The sequence below is a fragment of the Adiantum capillus-veneris genome, chromosome 15 (assembly GCF_014529385.1).
Source record: "Adiantum capillus-veneris isolate H3 chromosome 15, ASM1452938v2, whole genome shotgun sequence".
Lineage (NCBI taxonomy): Eukaryota > Viridiplantae > Streptophyta > Polypodiopsida > Polypodiales > Pteridaceae > Adiantum > Adiantum capillus-veneris.
Genome location: NC_140945.1, coordinates 110223110 through 110244329, shown reverse-complemented (window position 1 = coordinate 110244329; position 21220 = coordinate 110223110). Strand labels below are relative to the sequence as shown.

Sequence of the window (21220 nt, the reverse complement as noted above, 5' to 3'; positions counted from 1 at the left end):
GACTTTACTCCATGTGCTACTGTCATAGAACCCTTGGATATCTTCCACATGTTCTGTCCAAAAGTGGTGACGTAGCCAGCATCATCAAGTAAACCTGTGCTCATCAAGCTCTTTGTAACTGCGGGAACATGTCTCACATTCTTCAGCGTGAAAGAAGAGCCATTCTGAAACTTCAATTGAACATCTCCAACACCTAAGATCTCACATGTCTGCCCATTGACTAGCCGAACATGATCTTTAGTGGTCACATAAGAGGTAAACCACTCCTTGTTTGGAGACACATGAAGTGATGCCCCTGAGTCTATAATCCAGTCACTCAGTGCATTTCCATCAGATGTTGTAATAAGAGCTGAGTCCATTGTATTCTTCAAGAAGTAGATGTCTCCTGACACTAGACTGTCATCCTCTGCAACAGTGTTTGTCACATTTATTTCTTGAATCTTCACTAAGGACTTGTTCTTCTCACCATGGTCTTCAGCTTTCTCTTTGCCTTTTTCTGGTTTCCATTTTCTGCAGTCTCTTTTCATGTGACCCTTCTTGCCACAATGGTAGCATTCTATGTCACTCTTTCCTTTAGCACTGCGGGACTTGCTACGAGACTGATTCCTCTTTCCACCTGTGTACTTTTCTTTGGTCCTTCCCTTGACAACTAAGGTTGTTCCTTTGCCTTTGTCCATTGTCTTTCTATTGGTTTCTTCAGTAAGCAGACTTCCTTCTACACCTGCTATGTTCAAACAATCTGGAGGTGCAGAATTACTCAAAGCTGTGAGAAAAGTGTCCCAACTTTCCGGCAATGTGATCAACAGGAACATAGCTCTAACAGGTTCATCAAACTTGACACCTTGAGCTGACAACTGACTGTAGATTGTGTTGAATTCATTCAGATGATTGGACATAGGGGTCCCTTCTTTCATCTTCAAGTTAACAAGCTTCTTAAGCCAGTATACCTGTGAAGCTGCACTCTGCTTCTCATAAAGATCACTCAGATTTAACCATGCTTGATAAGCCGACATCTCGTCTGCTACATTGAAGTAAACGCTTTCTGCCAAAGTCAGCATAATGGTAGAAAGTGTCAATTCATCCATTTCGCTTCATTCATCTTCGTCGTATCTTCTGGTTTTATCCCCTTGAGCTTTATAGGTTTTATCTGCTTCTTTTGTACCAACACGTGCCAAATCTGCTTCTTCCACGATGGGAAATTGGTTCCATCCAGCTTCTTGATATTGTAAAGAGCAATGTCCTGTGATTCAGCCATAGCTACGCTTCACAGTAGTTTACTTTCCTGGGAAAAATTCGGCAGAGTTTCTCCTGTAAACTGACCTCTGAACCAATATCAACCTGTCAAATGAACCAAGAAAGCTTCAGATTCTGCATAAATTTCGGCAAAGTCTCCTTTGTAAAATGGCTCTGGTGTACTCAAAAACAGCTCAAAAACACTGTCTCTCTAACACTGTAAGCTGTGGGTAAACCTGTCCTGCACCTGTACTGTCTCTCATTGTCCTGTCACTGTCCTGTAAGCATAGACTGTGACAATGCCTCAACGGCAGTAAAGCAAAGATGCAATCCCAACTGTCTAACTCACAGTCAATACATCCTAGCTGCCTATCTAAGGGTGCTCGAGGGATCGCTCCAAGACCTGTATCACCGAAAGGATCTCAACATTCGAGAATCCCCCAGCTCAATAAAACCTCACTCGACCCTCAACAAAGGCTGCAGTAAATCTGACAGTACATAGACTTCCCACAAAGTCATACATCCACAAATTTCCCACTATATGCTGTAACCGCTGCGGCGGTTGTTTGCTGCGTGACTCACAGCCAGCAAACCCTCAACAAACATACATCATCTCTGACAATATATCCCATGTGGAAGTACCTGCAATGTCAGGATGAAATCTGGAATATCAAGCAGCAAACACAAGCTACCTGATGAACTAGTGGATGTCGCCTACAGTCTGTGTGTAGATGCGCCCGTGTCGTATGTGACGCCTCCAAGAACTGCGAGCCGTCCTTCGATGTGTAGACAGCCACAAATCAACACTCTGGGAGTGTCGATATCCTCAGCACCTGCAGTCGTAGGCCGAAAACCCCAAATTTGCAGAGTCGGATCTGCACCCGTCGAGACCACGTAGTCGAAAATGGCCTGCGCAGACCTTTGTCGAAGCCGAACGGTGGCCGAACGGTGGCCGAGATTTGGGGCCGTGTCTTCGCATGTCGAATTTCACTCCAATCTGAGTTGGTGACTCTAGCCTCTTGCAGTGCTGCCCCGAGCCGCGATCTGAGCTCTGATACCAGTTGAAGGAGTACGAGCGGAAGTGCGACACGAGAGAGAGAGAGAGAGTGCGAGAAGAAGAGCACGACGATATGGTTAACTCGCTCTACTGTAATGTGTAGAGCATAGTGAGTTCTTATTAGGTTTTTACAAAAGAATATGTGTACATACCTGGCGGCCCGCCCACTTACCTGGGCGACCACATTGGGCTTTATACCCCAACAGGATATTGTCACGCATGCAAGCTCCCACAAAAGTCTAGAAGGTTCTAGAAGAAAGACCTTAGAAGATTCTAGAAGCTTATACTAGAATCTTCTAGAGGATTGTTTGCATCATTGCTTATGTCAACATCCATGTGTCATACCTCCTACACTATGTGTCACGCACCATATGTTGACATGCATGTCATGCCATGTGGCACACTCTTGTATTGACATGTGTCCCTCTTAACCTCCCTAAGCACTAGTATAAATGGAGGTCTTGGGCTACAAGCCCCTCAATCTTGCCACCACCAGTTGTGAGGCTCCTACGAGGTAAGTCCTCTTCCAACTCTTGTCATGTGTTTAAGTCTTGTTCTTGTAATCAAACCTTGCCTTGTAATCCAAGTTCTCAAGTATTAAGTCTTGTAATCAAGATTCAAGATTAAGTGTCGTAATCAAGTTCCAAGCTCTTGTATATTGAGAGTTGCTCCTCTCGCTCTTCTCTAGCTCAAGATGCGCTCATAACAGTATTCAAATGACACTTTGATCTTTATACAGTGTACACGCAAACTTTATACAGTTTACTCCATGCTCACCACAGGGTGAGCTTGGTGTCGTGTAGTCAAGATAGTCCTCCTCCCAAGGCATATAGTGTACTCAAAAAATGAGCTCTCTCTCTCTCTCTCTCTCTCTCTCTCTCTCTCTCTCTCTCTCTCTCTCTCTCTCTCTCTCTCTCTCTCTCTCTCTCTCTCTCTCTCTCTCTCTCTCTCTCTCTCTCTCTCTCGTGTAGAATAGTGGATAGCGGATCAACCGTGCGTGCCAATCTGAAACCAAACCCCAAAAGTTGCTAGCTAAAGTAAGCAAAGCACACGGGACAAAGTATAACAGGAGGGCATCACGTACCAACGGAAAAGAACAAAAGATACAACTTTAACCGTGACAAAACAACTGAACTAAGAGAGAATGCACGACACACAAGACGGGGAGTGGCGGAGTTCCATCCCGAGAGAGCACTGTCCCCAAACCCTGGCGTCTCTTTCGGTATTTCTTTATATTGCTTCACCAAAGTACAGCTCTGCGGAACTCTGGCGCTTTTCTCTGCTTCAATTTCCTAATTGAATCCCAGAGAAAGAGCCCACCCATCCTTTTAAAGGCCCTTGGCCCCTCTAATAAGCAGTATATGAAAAACACTTACTTTAAAAGCAACTGGACTTCAAAAGCTCAATGCAAATCAACCAGCACAAAAGCAAGACATCTGTATAGTTGCCACGTCAACACTGCCAACGAAAAATCCGTAAATCTACCACGTGAGCAGCGTAAAACACGAAAATCTGTCACATCAACAGTCAGCCCAAATTCAGGGTCTTTGTTTTGTTTTCGGAGTCGGGTAGGGCACGCCCGGCCGCTCCCCTCATACACCAAAAAAGTATACAAGAAGAACGACCAGGACTATGCACCCAGAAACCGAAGGCAGACGCTTTTGTCACTAGTTTCCTTTGGACTACGAGAGTTCAAAATTATCTACACTCTTAGGGCCATGACTAATCCCTTGAGAGACCCACTCGCCACTTAGATTTGGGCGTGACAGCGACCAAGTACCTCCATTCAAAGGCCCAAGTACTGCGGGACTTGCTTCGGTCTTCCCTTTGGAGTTGCCTCCTCTAGGTAACTTATCGCTCACCTCACTAAACTGCCTTTGAAACCCGACGGTTTTCCCCTAGGAAATGCCATACCCGCTTGGAAGGGCGTCGGCTCACAGGTGGCGTCCGCTGAGGCTGGTAATGTCTTCCTTTAGCATCTCCCAACCCCTTTTAGGTGAAGTTGACCCCCCCGGGGGGGAATGGCACTTGGGTGCTCTTGTAGCTCATCTGGCTTCGCTTGGGGAGAATTACGTCATTTCTCCCGGAAGGGATCGGATTCAAATAACAGCATAGGAAGGGGAGCATTATCTCCCCATCCGCCTATGCAGAGCACCCAAATACCGAGGCACAACTTCACCGAGGAACTTCGCCACAAGCACGTGCCCTGCGGTTCTATCCCTCGAGTGCGGATCACGGTGTACCAAGAAGGGCAGCCGCTTCCCGCGAGCCTCCCCACCAAGGAGGATAATGGTCCTTTCTTCAAGGTCCAACGAAGGGTCGAGTGCGTTGAAGGTGAAGTTGAATCGCTTTAGCCATCTCCCCCTAGATTCATCTACCGCCGGACAACTCACCAGCAAATGCGAAAGCGAACGACCCTCTAACTGGGAGCACAGCGTGCAAATGCTGTGTCCGCGCATGTAACTATCAACCAGTTTAAGCCCCCTACTCTCGCGAGAGCCAGCATTCTCTCCTCCTTTCTATTCACTACAGTGCTCCTATTGAGCTGCAGCAGGTATCCACGTGTTTGTTCATAGCCGGCCTCCTTATAGGGCTCCAACGCCAGGCACGAATGCCTCTCGTCCCACTTGTCCCATGCGTGGTAGCGGACTGAGCTAAAGTCAGCCGCTGGGATATACTTATTCATCCAATTCTCGGTTCTTGTCGTCCAAGTCCACTTCTTGAACGGTTGGTTCTTAGGCTTCTTGTTTACCAAGGAGCCTATCCAAGTAGATGAAACCGAGCGGTACTTGTCGAAAGCCCTTGCTCGTTGTCCCCCACAAAAGGCAGGTACGGGTGGTATGTTGAACTCGTGATGGAGAGTTGCCGTCCCAACAGAGGTTGACCTTGCTCCCTTTCCGAGTAACATTCGTATCCCGGTGGCGACGAGGCGCTGCAGAGAGTGAAGGACACGCTGGTCGTGGGTCCCCCATAATTTCCGCGCCATAACAAATCATTGGATACACGCACGCCTTAAAAACAGTTAGTCGAGACCAGATAGGGATGGCTCGGTTCGCCAGTAGGTGCTAACATGCGAAGAGACTTTTCCTCCCCTTGTCCGCTCTCTCTTTAACGATGCGTTCAATGGAAAAGGTCGAGTCTACGTCGATGCCAAGGTACTTGTACGTTTCACCCACCTCAACCATCTCACCACCCAAAATAAAGATCCTCATAGAGAGATCTTGCAGGTCGCCGTGGAACACCGTGACCATGCATTTGTCAATTCCAAAAGTCATGCCCCAGGTCTTTGCCCATTCACTTACCTTGTCAAGGCTCATTTGTAGGCTTTCAGGAGAGTCAACAAGTAGAACCAGGTCGTCAGCAAAAAGGAGTCCTTTTATTCTCTTGAGGAGGTTAAGTACTTCCAAGCCCCATGTTTCCCCATCTGCGTCTAAAATATCATTGAATAGACAGGTCCAAATTCAAGGTCGTCCGTACAACATTTGCCATGTCATCATTTAATTAAATGGGTTTTGAGTGAGAGTGCGTGCATGTGTGCTGGTCCTGCTTTATTTTATTATCTTTGGGTCACTTCGGCCCTCATCGGATGCAGTTCCATAAGACGGTGGGAATTTCTTTTAAATTAGGCCACACATTAAGACTTTGTAAGTTCGTAAACCTTCTTTTGTTGCTTTTGTTTCTTCTGCTACTTCTTCTCTGAGGGTTTAGGCCCCTCGATCGGAGTCTGCAAGTCTGTTAAGGTCTTCAGTAGCTTGACACGTCAGCAGTTTGTGACATCCCCCTTCTTGAGAGAAGAGTAATCATCCACAATTACAGTATATTTGCAAAACAACTCAAGTTAGCTCAAAAATTTCCGAGTTTCATTCCGATGTAATCAGTTTTCTCATTCCAGATCGGAGCTCTTGATATTCCCGCGTATCGAAATTAGCCATCACACCCAAACCGCATTGATCTGTAACGGGTGTCTTGATGCACTAAAATTACATGCCCAAGTAATCTCACCCAATTAGGAATATTCAGTGGTTGGTACATCACAATGCATATACCTTCATAAATTTAGAATAGCTCACGAATTATAACAGGGAATAAAGCACTCATAAAACTATAAAAGCAAGGGACACGCGAAAAGAAAAGAAATAAAAACAAACAAATTAAATCACTTTATTTGCTACGAAACAGAACTAGATAAAACAAAACATTATTAACTTAAAAATGTTTTTAGAAAAGCCATGCATAAAATAAGCTGGCGTAGCTTACTTGGCTTAAAACAAGTACTCAATTTTAAACAAAAAAGGATAAGACATCTTAAAAAACTTAATCCTAGAAATCAAACTTTATAGCACCAACTCAAAGTCAAGCTAACGAGCATGATCAACAACAACCAGAAAACAATTAATAGTAAATACTATCAATCCAGATCTTCTTCCACGTTTCATGAAGATGGAGGAATGGAGGAGGGAGCGAGATGAATGGAAGAAGGGACAAGAAGAATGGAAGTGAGAAAAGGTGTTGATGAAGGAAGAAATTGGCATTCTCAAAGTGGAAATAGCATCATTGGAGGGACCGGCCTCCGCGAGAAGAGGGGGAGATAGTTGACGTGGACAAAGAGGCCATCACTCACCAAAGCCATCACCAAAAGCATTGAAGGGAAAATTGAAGCAACAAGAGTTGGCTGGGTTGGAGGTAGTGAAGAAGAACATTCGCAAGGAGGTGAAAGACGAGGCTGAAAAGGAGGAAATACAACTAGTGCACACCACCACCAAGGAGGAAAAGATGGTATGCCTCTCTGCTCAACATATGCATCATGGGCATATTAGAGAGGGCGGACTCCACGCCTGAGGAGGATGGGAAGGCACTATGCACAAAACTTGGAGTACACATGAAGGATCTTCTCCCTTTACCAAAGATGCCACGAAGAAAAGAGCCTCATCCTACAGTTTCGAGACAAGCAAATAAGCAATGTACCCTCGCACGCCTTTTTGCCCTCCTGCCCCGCGTAGGCATACCCTGCCCGCTGCTGTCCCCCTATCAGTAACTGCTCTTTGCCATTCGAGCACGCATCCCTTTTGACGCTCACAGCCTTGGCTCCATTGTCGCTTCATCCCTATTGCTGTTAAGCATCATCCCTCTACTGCTCAGAGCCTAAGACATATTGCCACTTCAGCCCTATGATCGCAGCTTTCTCCTGCACTCTCTTTCTAAGCACACACACCCTTCACATTCACACACACACACACACACTCTTTTTTTTGTAAATCTGTTTTGATTAATTTACAAGTGGGAAACCTCAAAGCGAGGAAAACCCACCAAAACACACGCACACAAACACATGCACGCATGCCCACACACATACTTCACACACTCATTCCAAGTTACAACTCCGTAATGCTTCCAGAAAAATGAAAATGTCCCTGGCCTGCAATAGCCATAGTATATAGTTTCTTAGTTTTCCATTGTCATTCATCTCTCAAGTATCATGAGAATAAGCATGCATTAGAAACACTGGATCCAACAATCATGTCTCACTTACAACATAACATTCCTTTGTAAATGAAACCAATGTCTAATTCAGATGTAAATTAAAAGCCTTGCATATGGAAGGTGAGAAGACTTCAACCATAGTAATTCAACATTGCAGGAACTCCTTGACGCTCATGCAACCAAAAATTACAAGCCTCAAGTTGACACTTACAAATTCTGCCAGATAGTGGGCACATGAGACATATTCAAACCAGTCTCCATATGGGATCTTGTATTGACTGTCTTCCTTCTTCATTTTGTCATTTGCTCTTAATGAAGCCTGTAAATAAGTGCAGGCAATAAGCACACAGCTGTCACAACTATCTACTTTAGGTAAGTGATACTAACCAGAATAGAGTGACATCGATATTGGTGAATCCATCCCCACACAAAAATAACCGCACCTATCCAATAGTGCCAACCTAACATAAGCCAGGGTTTCCTTCCTTGAACTTCAATCTTGTACTTGTGATAGCCATGCTGGTAGGCCGAAGAACCACCTACTATCAACTCTGCTGCTCTTGGAAATAGAGACAAAGGAGCCAGAATGTAGTACCTGAGGAAATGAGCATCTGCAATCTATCAAAAGCTCAAATAAACTACATCTTGAATTTTCCAATACTTTATTATAACCACTGTTGAGGGAAAATTAATAATATTTTGCTTTAAAACCTCTGAAACAATCATACAGGGTGACATATTGATCACAAAAAAAAGAACAGCCCATCACTGCTCATCCATTTTCTTTTTTTGAAGTAAAGCTGGCTAAATGACCCGACAAGTAAAAAGCATTTTTTGCTGATCACAAAAAGTTGAGCAGCCCATCACTCCGCTTCCATTTGCTTTTTTGAAATTGAGCTGGCTAAAAGGCACCGACAAGTATTAAGATACACATTTAAACCCCATCTGTTCCAAAGCAACCGAAGACCTGAGCAAATAAACATTGCATGACATTCCCTTGTCTTTAAAAAAACCTGAAGTAATTAGGCCATAGTTGCCCTTGTATGCATGTCCAACAAATTATACTGTGCGGTTTGCAGCATATTTGTACGCTCGGAAGGTTAAAGCTCGGTTTGAACATGTGAGAGCCGCCTTTGACACCCACTTTTACGTCTCATGGGCCTTTAACTTGGACTCGTTGATATTGCAAGAATTGCACCATCCAAATATACAAACAATGGGGGCTTTTGCAGGACTACAGTCAATCAAATAGCCATGTGCCACACCTTTGTGTCATCTGCTACTAATAGACGCAAATATGCTAAAGGCCAGAAGGTCTTTAGCAAGTTGTCGCTCAAATAATGAGAGAATCCAAGACTTGGGTCTGTATGCATTTAACCAGTCGAGTGGTCCACTCTTACTGACTCACCCCAGACAATCGAAATGAGAAACCCACCGGTGAGTCATTAGACTTGTCTCCCTAACTGGACAAGAAAGACATGGACTCTTGACTCGTGCTGCTCAAGCATTTGCATCTGTGTTTCCAAGATACTTATTGAATCAAAGCACTCTCCCAATCAGCTGGGATCAAAGTTAACCAGCCCTCTAGACACCCTCAAAGTCAGATGTCGGGGAGGACCCATTACCACAGTTGAATAACATCCCGGGACCTAGTCTGACAATCCCATTGAAAGGCCAGAAGGCCTCTAGCAAGTTTGTCAGACCTAGGTTGCTTGAATGATGAGAGAATCCAAGACTTGGGTCTGTATGCTTTTAACAAGTCTTGTGGTCCACTCTTGCTGAATCACCCCACACAATCGAAATGAAAAGCCCATAACTAAGTTACTAGCCTCGTCTTTCCTGGTTGGAACCATGTAAGACATGGACTCTCATACAAGCTGCACCACACTCAAACTTCGACGGGGACAGAGATTATCAAGGGTGGCAAGCAGGTTTCGCCTATCCTATGCACCAAGAACAAGATTTTTCAAGTAAATCATTTTGTAGAGGATCGCACAACCCGTTAAGGAGGCTTTGCAAAAGTCTCAAGCACGGCATAAAGGGTAGTAGACAAGCATCAATACAACTAGCACTTGAAGGAAGATGGTTGGATGCTTTTTAGATTTGACAAGTGCTTTGCCTAGTGATTGTTTTATGATATGTACATAGATTTTTTTACCATGATATGTGATGTTATGTTTGGAATTCCCTAAAACTGATCGATTGATGTACTCTTGTAAACGTATATACCTAGATGAATCCAAGATCAACCCAGATTCAGCCATAAAGGAAAATGCAAGGTATAGGCCCATGGTAGTCACCCACAAGACAAATAACCATCAGCTCCGTCATGCATAGTATGGACTAAATACCACGACATCCCCACTAACGTCATCAGTGCCCAATAGTGGGTGCAGAACTAGGTACTAACATATGCTCCCAAACACAACACACACCACACGCACACACACACATGAGCATACATCAGCACATAGATCAACGTACTGAGTTTCTCTCATGACTCTGGAGATCAAGGGCAGACTCGGCCATAATGAAGCCTAACACTAAAAAGAAACATTAAATCGGAAAAATTGGCACAAAAATGAGGTAGTTGATAGGGCATACGCACCACGAAAGATAGAAAGAATTAGCACAATATCAGTATATGAGGTGAAATGTCTCCGTGTCACAAGTGCATTGTGAGGTACTAATCCTTTATTAAGTACTTAAACTCATGATTAAGACTTAAGAAACTTGAACTGTACTCGAAACAAAACTTAGAAGACTCTGTGTTTGATTGATTGAAAGTGTGATACAAGGGCTCCTTATATAGGAGACGAAGAGACATAAATGAAAAGACACGTCTCATGGTGAAGAGACGCGACTTTAGACGTAAAGACACATCCTTTCGGCGAAGAGCTACAACCATTGGGTGAAGAGTCGCACCCGTAGAGCGAAGGGGTGTGACCAGTCGTCGAAGGGATGTGGCTTTCGGCGAAAAGACACGTCCTTTGGGCGAAGGGGTGTGACCATCCAAGCGCAAGGGTCCTCCTTGGCATGGCACTTCGCGTATCTGCAACTAGGAGTAGATGTATTGTTGTTAACATAGTCACAATCGTGACATTACCTCCCATTTAAAATGAGAGCCCGTGTCAAAGAAATGACTTTTGATGTTGATAGAACTCTGGAAAAGCATTGAATCTTCGAAAATCTTCAATCTTTGAGTTATCAGAAACCTTTGTCTTTAACCTTTGCCTCTTGCGAAACCTTTTTGCTTTGACTGCTAAATCCCATGTCATTGCATTATTCAAAGACTTTTTAGAGGAATCTGGCAGAATCAGGTTGACTACAACAAGAGGTTGATCTTCAAAATTCTTCATGCGATGTAAGATTTCTAGTTCAAAATCATCGAGTAACTGCGAAATATTTGGGGAAGAGGAAATCCTCTCAAGGTACTCTTCAGATGGGGTGACTTCAACTTTAGTAATCTCTGGAGAGGATTTTGACTTGAGACTGTAATCATCTTCCAATAATGAATCCCAAAATTCTTCAAAATCATCTTCTGGAATTGTACCTTCATGACTTATAATTGGCATATCATCATCCAGTAAAGGATCAAAGAAAGCATAGTCGTCTTCAGACTCGGAATCTGCAACTATATCTTTATCTTTGTCTTCATCAATTGATTCGGGAGAAGTTAATGAATTCAAAAATTCATCAATAGTAATATCTGCATCTGCATCGGGGATCATATGTTAGGTGCAGCGGAATGAAAGTTTGAACTTTGCTCAAGATGAGTGCTTCGAACTGTGCTCAAGGTTCCTTTTGTTCTTATGGAAGGGAGAGCCTTCTGTTCTTAATGAGAGAGTGCAATGAACACAAATAAAGTGAATGGACACTGTGCCTGAAACTGTATGATAATGAGAGATAGAGAAGAGAATACGACACCAAAGACGTAAAACCCTCCTCCAAGGGCCCCACTCTCGTCGGCGAGAGCGGTCTACTTATGATTACACAATCTGGTACAAATGGTATGCATGAGACTAATGCAAGTCTAGGCTATGTCGACGATGACGACGGTGATGACGAAGTTGACCTAAGGGCTGAAATCTGCAATCTTTCTACTGCTGTCTAAAAACGCTATGGGCTGAAATCTACGATTAGTCCAAAACACTGATTTGGGGGGCTGTTTTCTGTGGGTCTTTGTCACTGAAAATCTGCAGTTTAATGGCTGAAAACTGAGGTCTTTCTGGGGCTGAATCTGCTACTTCTTCATGGGCTGAATCTGCTACCTTTAGGGCTGAATCTGAAGGTCTTTATCGCTTGGAATCTGCAATCGCTGGACCTCCTCAAGACGCTAGGGTTGCATGTCTGCTACAGACCAAAACGCTAGCTGACGATGCATCTTCAAAAGCATTGGGCATAGGAAAAACGCCAGGCATAAGCGAGTCTTACGGTGACGATCTGATGCAAAAACGCCAAGAGCTTGGGCTTGTTAGCGATGGTGCAGCTGTAGAAAACGCTAGGGAAAGGCTGATGTAGAAAACGCTAGGGCTGGTGCTTGGAGAAAACGCCAAGGCTTGGGATCTTGCTTGGAGGGAAAACCGCCAAGGTTCTGCTGAGAAGTTGCCTGCTAAGCTTGGCTCCTGTTGCCTCTTCTTCCATTTAGTGCTAACTTTGGTTTGCTTATATAGAAAAAATAGGCTAAAATCACTGAAAAATTCCCCTGATGGAATCTGATGGATTCTGATGGGAATGCTTATGATCATGCTCTGTGCAACCAGAGGATATGCATCTACACTAAGTGTCTGGGCATGCACGGTCTACGAATAGACTCACAAAAGTGCCAGATCACTTCTAATCTAGACTGACTTGATTGAACTGAACCCTGATCATGCTGTAGCTTGTCCACGGACACATAGGGTTGGATGTGTCACGTGACATCCCCTCCTTTTCAAAGTGAGGTACTGGTACCAAACTGTATGGCGTCGAGGGAGATCGCCAATAACATCCGAAATCCTGGAAGGGACTCTTCCCTGGCCCACTCTGATGTGTGGGTCATGCGGTACTCGAACTTCATAAAGGTCTGCAACGCTTGCTTCTTTGGGCCGCGCCGCAAGAGACACAAAGTATTCTGTGGCTCCTTCGATGCTTCAACTTCGTCTAGAGTCGTGGTTCTTCCTTCTTCAAGAATCTCCATGGCTGAAAATTCCTGAAACCATTTCCAACACAAAACCATGAACATACCTATTCCATGTAAAGTGAGTGGAAAAAATCTCGTCTTCCTCAAAGACTGTGCATGCAATGTAGATGAACGAAGAGAAGCGTTCACCACATACACGCAAACATGAGATCGAATCTTTCTCTTATGATCTAGAGCAATCAACTGTGGCAATTCACAACGGAAATGCCCATGCTTGGTGCTCATACTTTCATGTGCTCTTTCTACAACTGTGTCGTGCCAAGGAAGAGACATGAAATGTAACTTCCGTGAATGCATACTTTTCAGCTTTTCATGAAAAATCCGCATACATTCGTGCTCATCAAAAGAAACGTGCTCAACATACAATATGTCATGCCTAGGAAAAGGGATCACATAAAGATGCGGACTAAAATGCAGGAAACGGTCACGAATGAAACATTCGAACAATGCGTGTATATCAATCATGCGAACACATAATACTTCCTGTGAGGGTTCTTTAGATCTACGCTCGAGAGCCAAGATCGCTTCTTCGTGAGGGGGTTCTTTGGACCTCGACTCGAAAGCCAAGATCGGTTCTTCGTGATTGATCGAATCTACAACGAGGTTAGCTTCGCTAGACAAAGCATCAACTAACACATCATCCTTGTGAACAATCACATCATCTTCATGCAACTCATCATACTTGTAAGAAATCACATCTTGATCATGCAAATCATCACGCTCGTGAGAAATCACATCTTGATCATGCTTGTCATTATCATCCAAATCATCATGCTTATCATTGTCATTCAAATCATTATCATGCTCATCATTATCATTCAATTCATCATGCTTCTCATAATTATGCAAATCCTATGTGTCATGCTTTGGAGAAGAAGAGACTAAGAGAGTCTCCTTTTCCCGAATCTCTTGCATCTGTGCCTACATTTGAGAAAAGAGTCGCAACATCTCTTGCATTCTTGCTTTGGTCTCGCGATCAAATTCTGCTTGTCTTGCTTTGTTTTCGCAATCAAATTTGGCTTGACTTTCTTTTTCTTCCAAGTCGTACTTACGCTCTATGACTGCCATCTTTTCTTCGTGTTCACGCTCTATTTCTGCTTTTCGGTCTAACTTCTTGTCCAGAAACAACTACGGCAACTCCTTCATAGGAGTTAGTGCAATCCTTGACGTAGATGGGGAAAGGGGAGGGTCGAAAAAACCTCCTGGTGGGGAAAATTCTTCTTCGCCTCTCTCATGCTTATCACCTCCAAGCGAAGTATCCATTCCGCTTCGAGTGATGACCATTCTAAAGTCGTGGGTTCTTGTGGGTTCTTGTGGTCTTGGGTTCTTTAGTTCACGAGGAACTTGGGTTCTTGGGGATCTTGGGTTCTTGGGTTCTTGAGGGTCTTGAGGTTTTCTTGAGGTTCTTGAGGTTTTCTTTCGCTTGCAAACCGCATTTGAGAACGATCTTCTCTTCACCCGGTCTACTTATGATTGCACAATCTGATCACAAATGGTATGCATGAGACTGATGCAAGTCTAGGCTATGTCGACGATGACGACGATGATGACGAAGTCGACCTAAGGGCTGAAATCTGCAATCTTTCTACTGCTGTCCAAAAACGCTATGGGTTGAAATCTGCGATTAGTCCAAAATGCTGATTTGGGGGGTTGTTTTCTGTGGGTCTTTGTCGTTGAAAATCTGCAGTTTAATAGCTGAAAACTGAGGTCTTTCTGGGGCTGAATCTGCTACTTCTTCATGGGATAAATCTGCTACCTTTAGGGCTGAATCTGAAGGTCTTTATCGCTTGGAATCTGCAATCGATGGACCTCCTCAAAACGCTAGGGTTGCATGTCTGCTACAGACCAAAACGCTAGCTGATGATGCATCTTCAAAAACGTTGGGCATAGGAAAAACGCCAGGCATAAGGGAGTCTTGTGGTGACGATCTGATGCAAAAACGCCAAGAGCTTCGGCTTGCTGACGATGGTGCAACTGTAGAAAACGCTAGGGAAAGGCTGATGCAGAAAACGCTAGGGCTGGTGCTTGGAGGAAACGCCAAGGCTTGGGATCTTGCTTGGAGGGGAAAACCGCCAAGGTTCTCCTGAGAAGTTGCCTGCTGAGCTTGGCTCATGTTGCCTCTTCTGCCATTTAGTGCTAACTTTGGTTTGCTTATATATTTTCTTACCCAAATTGCCCTACCTACTTTTGTTGGAAAGTCACTTAAATTAATAAGTGAAAAATGTCAAAAATAAAGAAAATAGGCTAAAATCACTAGAAAATTCTCCTGATGGAATTTGATGGATTCTGATGGGAATGCTTATGATCATGCTGTGTGCAACTAGAGGATATGCATCTACACTAAGTGACTGGGCATGCACGGTCTACGAATAGACTCACAAAAGTGCCAGATCACTTCTAATCTAGATTGACTTGACTGAACTGAACCCTGATCATGTTGTAGCTTGTCCACAGACACATAGGGTTGGATGTGTCACGTGACATCATATTCATTTCATAATCCACTGTATCATGCTGTTTGCCTTGTACACGTAAGGCTTGAATCACTGTTTCCGCATGAGAAAGCCCGTGTAAAGTCAATTCACGTCCATTTTTTAACAAATTGATAGTATGTACTCGAAAGCTAATTACTGGATCATATTGGAATAACCAATGCTGACCAAGAATCATGTCGTAATAAGATAAAGGCGTGACTTCAAAATCCAGTTGATTTGCATAAGTTTGAATCTCGAACTGCAACTGTCGAACTGTCTGATCACAAGTCAAAATTGCTCCATCTGCTAATTCCACATCATGTAAGTGAGATGTCTTTTGAATTGGTAAGCCAAGCTGTTGAACTATTTGAGTGTCGACAAATTTATTCGAGCATCCGCTGTCCACCAAAATATTGATGGAGTGACCATTGAGTGTTCCAAGAAGACTCAAAACTTGCTTTGAGAGAGGCTCCAAAACTGAAGAATTACATTGAGCATTCTTCATAAGAATACTCGTATCCTCTGAAACAGGAATCGTATTGACCACAGATTTTCCTCTATCCTTAACAGATTCTGGTTGTTCAAAATTCGATGATGTTTTCGCGTTGGAATTTCTTTTCGAATTAGACGGATTTGGTCTCTTTGGACATTGACACCATTTAGGGTCACCACTGCAAATTGTACATAATCCTTCCTTCTTTGAAGTCGAAGATCCATTTGACGAAGAGCCTTGCTGAGGATTGGAATGCCGATCTTGAGAAAAATCACGTTCTTTACCACGATCAAGTGGAGGAGCATGTGAAGAAGATCTACTTTGAGATTGTCGATCTTGAGAATAGAACATTGAGGTTGAATAAGGTTGCATTGCTTGCTGTCTGAACTGAGACTGATGCTGCTGACTTTGGCTATAGTTGTCTTTGTGATCGCGTTGTGAAAAGCGAGCGTTGTTTGAAGATCTGCAACCAGGGAGAAAATAGGGTGCCGATTATCGCCAAGACGCTCCACATAGGCAATTGCAGCATCCAAAGTGGTGGGGTTGTATATGTGCACATCATCCTTTATGTTAGTTTCGAGTCCGTCGATAAAACTGTGAAGTTCATCAGAGGGACTAAGGGTCTCTGTCTCAAGAGTTAGCCTTTGGAAGTCTATGATGTACGCGGCCAAGGAACTTGTCTGGCTCAGGCGGCAAAGAGAGGACCGGGCATGAAAATCCGCATTGGCAGGTTCGAACACCTTGCAAATAGCACGCCGGAATTTATCCCAAGAAGGGGTGTGTTTACCAACAGCAACCCGTCGTTGCCACCAAAGAAATGCTCTGTCCTTGAGCAAAGAACTAGCAAGTGCAACTTTTTTACTCTCGACCAAGTCCGTGTTCGATAAGTAAATCTCCATTTTGGACAGCCATTGGTCCAGCACGCGCTTGTCGCGGCGACCAGTGTATGGTTCCAGCAGTTTAACATCAAGCTTCTTCTTTTGTGCAGCATTAAAAATTTTATAAAGTAATTGAAGTTCGCGATTGTCTACCTCTTCAGTTGGATCTGGTTCGTTTGGTTCGTCCACTGAAGCTTCGGAAGAATGTGTTGAAGATGCTGCATTAGTAGTTCAAGAAACAGCAGTCGACTTCGAGAAGTGTTTTCCGTGTGCATCTCATCCAAGCGAGTGTGAAGTGATGCGAGGCTCATGGAAAGTGTGGCCATCTGCTCCTTGATAAGAGTAAGGGCATCGTCAGATTGACCACCTCCGTACTGAGAATGCGGCATGGTTACGCCTCAAAAGGAACTCGAACAGGTGCAAGTTCTGGGTCGGGAACAGATTCTGGGACGGGTACTTCGTAAGCGGAAAATGCCTCTAGAATAAGTTCGCTCTCTGGAGTCGGGAAATCGGGAATAATCATCACTTCCGGCTCTGAGTAGAGAAATTCACCCGCAAAATTTCATCAAGGAATTTCGTGTATTGGTTCGCATTGGCCATGTGTGCGAAATGTCTTGCGTAGAGAAGATGCGCACAGAGCAGAGCAAGGGAAAGGCAACGTAAGGTTTTTTTGTACTTTTTTTTAATGTATAAGGGTGTTCACATGGGGTTTTTTTATATGAGGCTGACCGGCCAATCTAAAAAAAACCCATTGGCCGATTTTTTTTTAAAGTTTCCACACCATGGACAATTGGGCCGGCCAAAGTGTTTTTGGAACTTATGATAAATTAAGTGCTAATGTAAGTCTGCCAGCGAAATATCATCAGCGTAAGAAATTCAGCATGGCAACGTTTCAGCGTTTCAGCATGAGGCCAGTTAATTTTAGCCAGCCATAAAGTGTTAAATCTGCCAGCGCTTCAGAAATTCAGCCTTGCGTAGCAGAATTCAGACAGCTTTTCAGATTTGCAGCCAACGTTTGCGGAAATTCAGCCCATCTGCGAGTCTCATGGCGCCAAGGGGTACCGCCAAGGTGAAGGGGTGCTGCTGGGCTGATTTGAGAACAATTCGCGTGAAGGGGTGCGATCCTTAGGAAGGGGTGCGAACTCTTCAAACTGAAGGGGCACTTCCAAGGGGTGCGAGCATTGGGAAGAGGTGGCAGCCTGCCGGCGCGGTACCCTTTCGCATGAAGGGGTGCGACCATGGGTTTGAAGGGGTGCTACCCGAGGAAAGGGCGCTCGAAGAGGCTCCAGCAGAAGTTGTCCCGAAAGTCACCGGGTACGCCACACACAAACTCTGGGTATGCCACACACTCGCACACACTGCTGTCCCGTTCTGTTTATGCTGCTTTTTTATGTGTAGAATTAAATCAGTTACCTCGTACCATCGGCGAAGAAGTTGAATTCCATCTTTCTTCTGCTTCCATGCAACTCCGGGAAAAGGGGGGGGGGGGAGACGGTAGCGGTGAGGATGAGAGGCTCACAACCTTTGGGTCCCGGAAAAAATTTGCTATGATACCACTGTGAGGATTCTAGGTACTAATCCTTTATTAAGTACTTCAACTCATGATTAAAACTTAAGAAACTTGAACTGTACTCGAAACAAAACTTAGAAGACTCTGTGTTTGATTGTTGAAAGTGTGATACAAGGGCTCCTTATATAGGAGACGAAGAGATATAAATGAAAAGACACATCTCATGGTGAAGAGACGCGACTTTAGACGTAAAGACACATCCTTTCAGCGAAGAGCTGCAACCATTGGGCAAAGAGTCGCACCTGTAGAGCGAAGAGGTGTGACCAGTCATCGAAGGTGTGTGGCTTTTGGCGAAAAGACACGTCCTTTGGGTGAAGGGGTGTGACCATCCAAGCACAGGGGTCCTCCTTGGCATGGCACTTCGCGTATCTACAACTAGGAGTAGATGTATTGTTGTTAACATAGTCACAATCGTGACATGCATGGCACCATATCCGCCTAACAGTGGCCAAAGGCCACTTAAAGTGGACATTAAACAGTCCAAGCCAATTTGCATAAATACCATGCTAGTGTAGCTGAGTACGACAAGCCCAAAAAATGCAAACAAATTTTGCTAACGAGGCATATGTTGTACGAACAGTCGTGCAAACGTGCCAAACAAATTCAACATCAGCTTTTTGAACAAGAGTTTTTGGAACAAGTGCTTTTGGAGAGGCACTGATTTTAGGCCTCCTGTCAAACTGTTGGCGTGTCAAACCACTGAAGAACGGAGCCAACCTGTAGATCCCGGCCGGGGGGCTTAAGCTCTAAGAAGAAGCAACAGAAGAAGCAGCAGAAGAAGAAAATTTACCAATTTACAAAGACTTGCCGAGTGGCCTAATATTTTAAGAAGTTCCCACCAACTCATGGGACCCCGTTCGATGGGGGCCCAAGTCACTAGAAGTAAAGCACCCACACACTCAGAAAACTAGCGTGCAAGCAGATGATGACTAGGAAGGCCTGTACGGACACCCGCACATTGCGCTCGCAGTGCTGGCGTGGCACCTGTACAAATTTCCACGTTTTACGCTGATGACATGGTAGCTGTACGGATTTTCGTGAAACATGCTGATAGTTTTTGGGCTCAATGCCTTTGAACCAAATGCTTCTAAGTTTATAGCTTTTCATGTAAACGGCTTTTGAGAGGCCATGAGCCTTTAAATATGAGCCAAGGGCTCATTCTCTTGCATGCTTCTGCATGAAGTGCAGAGAATGGAGTACAGGAATGTGCTGAGTCCGAGCAATATAAAGAAATACCATAAGGGGCACCGGGGTTTGGGGCCAATGCTCTCTTGGGGTGGAACTCTGCCACTCCCCGTCTCATGTGTCGTGCATCTCTTTCAGTTCAATTGTTATTTTGAAGTGCTTAAAGTTGTTCAGTCTGTTCTTTTCCGTTGGCACGTGGTGCCTATTACACCTCGCATGTAACCTTTATAAGTGTGCCCGCGGGTCTCAAATCTCTGAACATAGAAGCATAAAGAGCTCGTGCAGAGGAGGACCCTCGGAAGTTGTATCTTGAATTCAAGCAATAAAGAAAGAGGAAGGGACACTTGACTTTGGGGCCAATGCGTATGGAAGCAGAATCCAAATTCCTCAAAACAACTATGAAGGGCCTATGATAAAATTCGTGGTGCCAAAGCACTACTCTTCCCAAGAGCTACAAAGAATTTTATTCCACCGACTTTGTCAAGAGTCTAGGGGTAACTATGATCAAATCGGCTTAGAAATTGAGGTTGAGCTTGCTACTGGAGAAACTAGCAAAACTACACCATATATTGGATTTACAAAATTACTCTTTTTAGATTCCTCAAAAGAGCTATGCAAGGTCTATAGCAAAATTCAAGGTACCAAAGCACTTATCGTGTTTAACCCAAGAGCTAGAAAGAACTTTATTCCATTGACTTTGTCAAGAGTCTTGGAGTTGCCTATGATTAGGTCAGCTTAGAAATCGAGGCCAAAAGTAAACTTCAAACCTGGAAGTGGCACATTGTGACATATTGTTGGGCATGCCATAGCATCATCAGACCAATGCTACCATTGCCCTTCAAAGAATGTTTGGAATCTATAAGACCTCCCCTAACCAGATGGACCTATAACTTTGTGCAGATGGAACCAGTGCAACAATGTTGTAACGCTTTTCTGTACAGCCGGACAAGAGTCCACGGATCCGTACCACAAACCTCACGTAGCGGTCAAACAAGGGTCCAAGAACAAGTACAACATGTTGGAAATAGGGTTGCAAGGAAACACAAAAGATGAATAAGCTCAAGGCACACAACAGACAGTGTATTGCTTAGTGCACAATAAAAAGATATGTTAGCCCTAGAATGATGGGCACATATACAATGCACGGGGAAAAAACCTCCTAGTGAGGGAAAAAATGCATCGGCGGTCCTAAGTGTGTTCACACACATCACTACCACATATATATATAGTAACAAATCCCCCGTCAGTGCGTTACAATGATGCCGTGCACAAGAGCTAGCACATAGTGTATAGGGAAGTGCCATGCCTTGAGTGCATGATCAATCCACAGAGGGAAGCAACCCCAAAGCTTTGTGGAAAGCTTCGAACTTCTCACAAAGCAATGTCTTTGTGAACAGATCTGCAAGGTTGTCCTGTGTCGGCACATAAGCAAAGTTGATCTCTCCCGCTGAGTCTCTCTCTCTAACATAGTGATAATGCACCTCAATGTGCTTTGTGCGAGCATGAAAATTGGGTTCCTCGCAAGTGCCAATGCGCTCTGACTATCAGTGTAGATGATGTTGACAATGTCATGGCCAACACCCAAATCAACCATAAGCCGTCTGGGCCATACACTCAACCATAGCTATGAAGGTTGCCCTGTACTCAGCCCCACAACAGGAAGTGGC

The 21220-nt window shown here is 44.3% G+C and overlaps 1 protein-coding gene across 1 annotated transcript in view; it reads right to left on the bottom strand.

Annotated features, from left to right (window-relative positions):
• The window catches only part of LOC147441264 (polyprenal reductase 1-like), a 122264-nt gene that overhangs the window by 39855 nt on the left and 61189 nt on the right, over positions 1-21220 (bottom strand). Inside the window, exons 3-4 of the mRNA XM_086482948.1 lie at positions 8159-8366; positions 7983-8090 (exon numbers count right to left, since the gene is read on the bottom strand). Coding sequence (XP_086339074.1) covers positions 7983-8090; positions 8159-8366 — 316 coding nt within the window. The remainder of the gene's footprint in view (positions 1-7982; positions 8091-8158; positions 8367-21220) is intronic.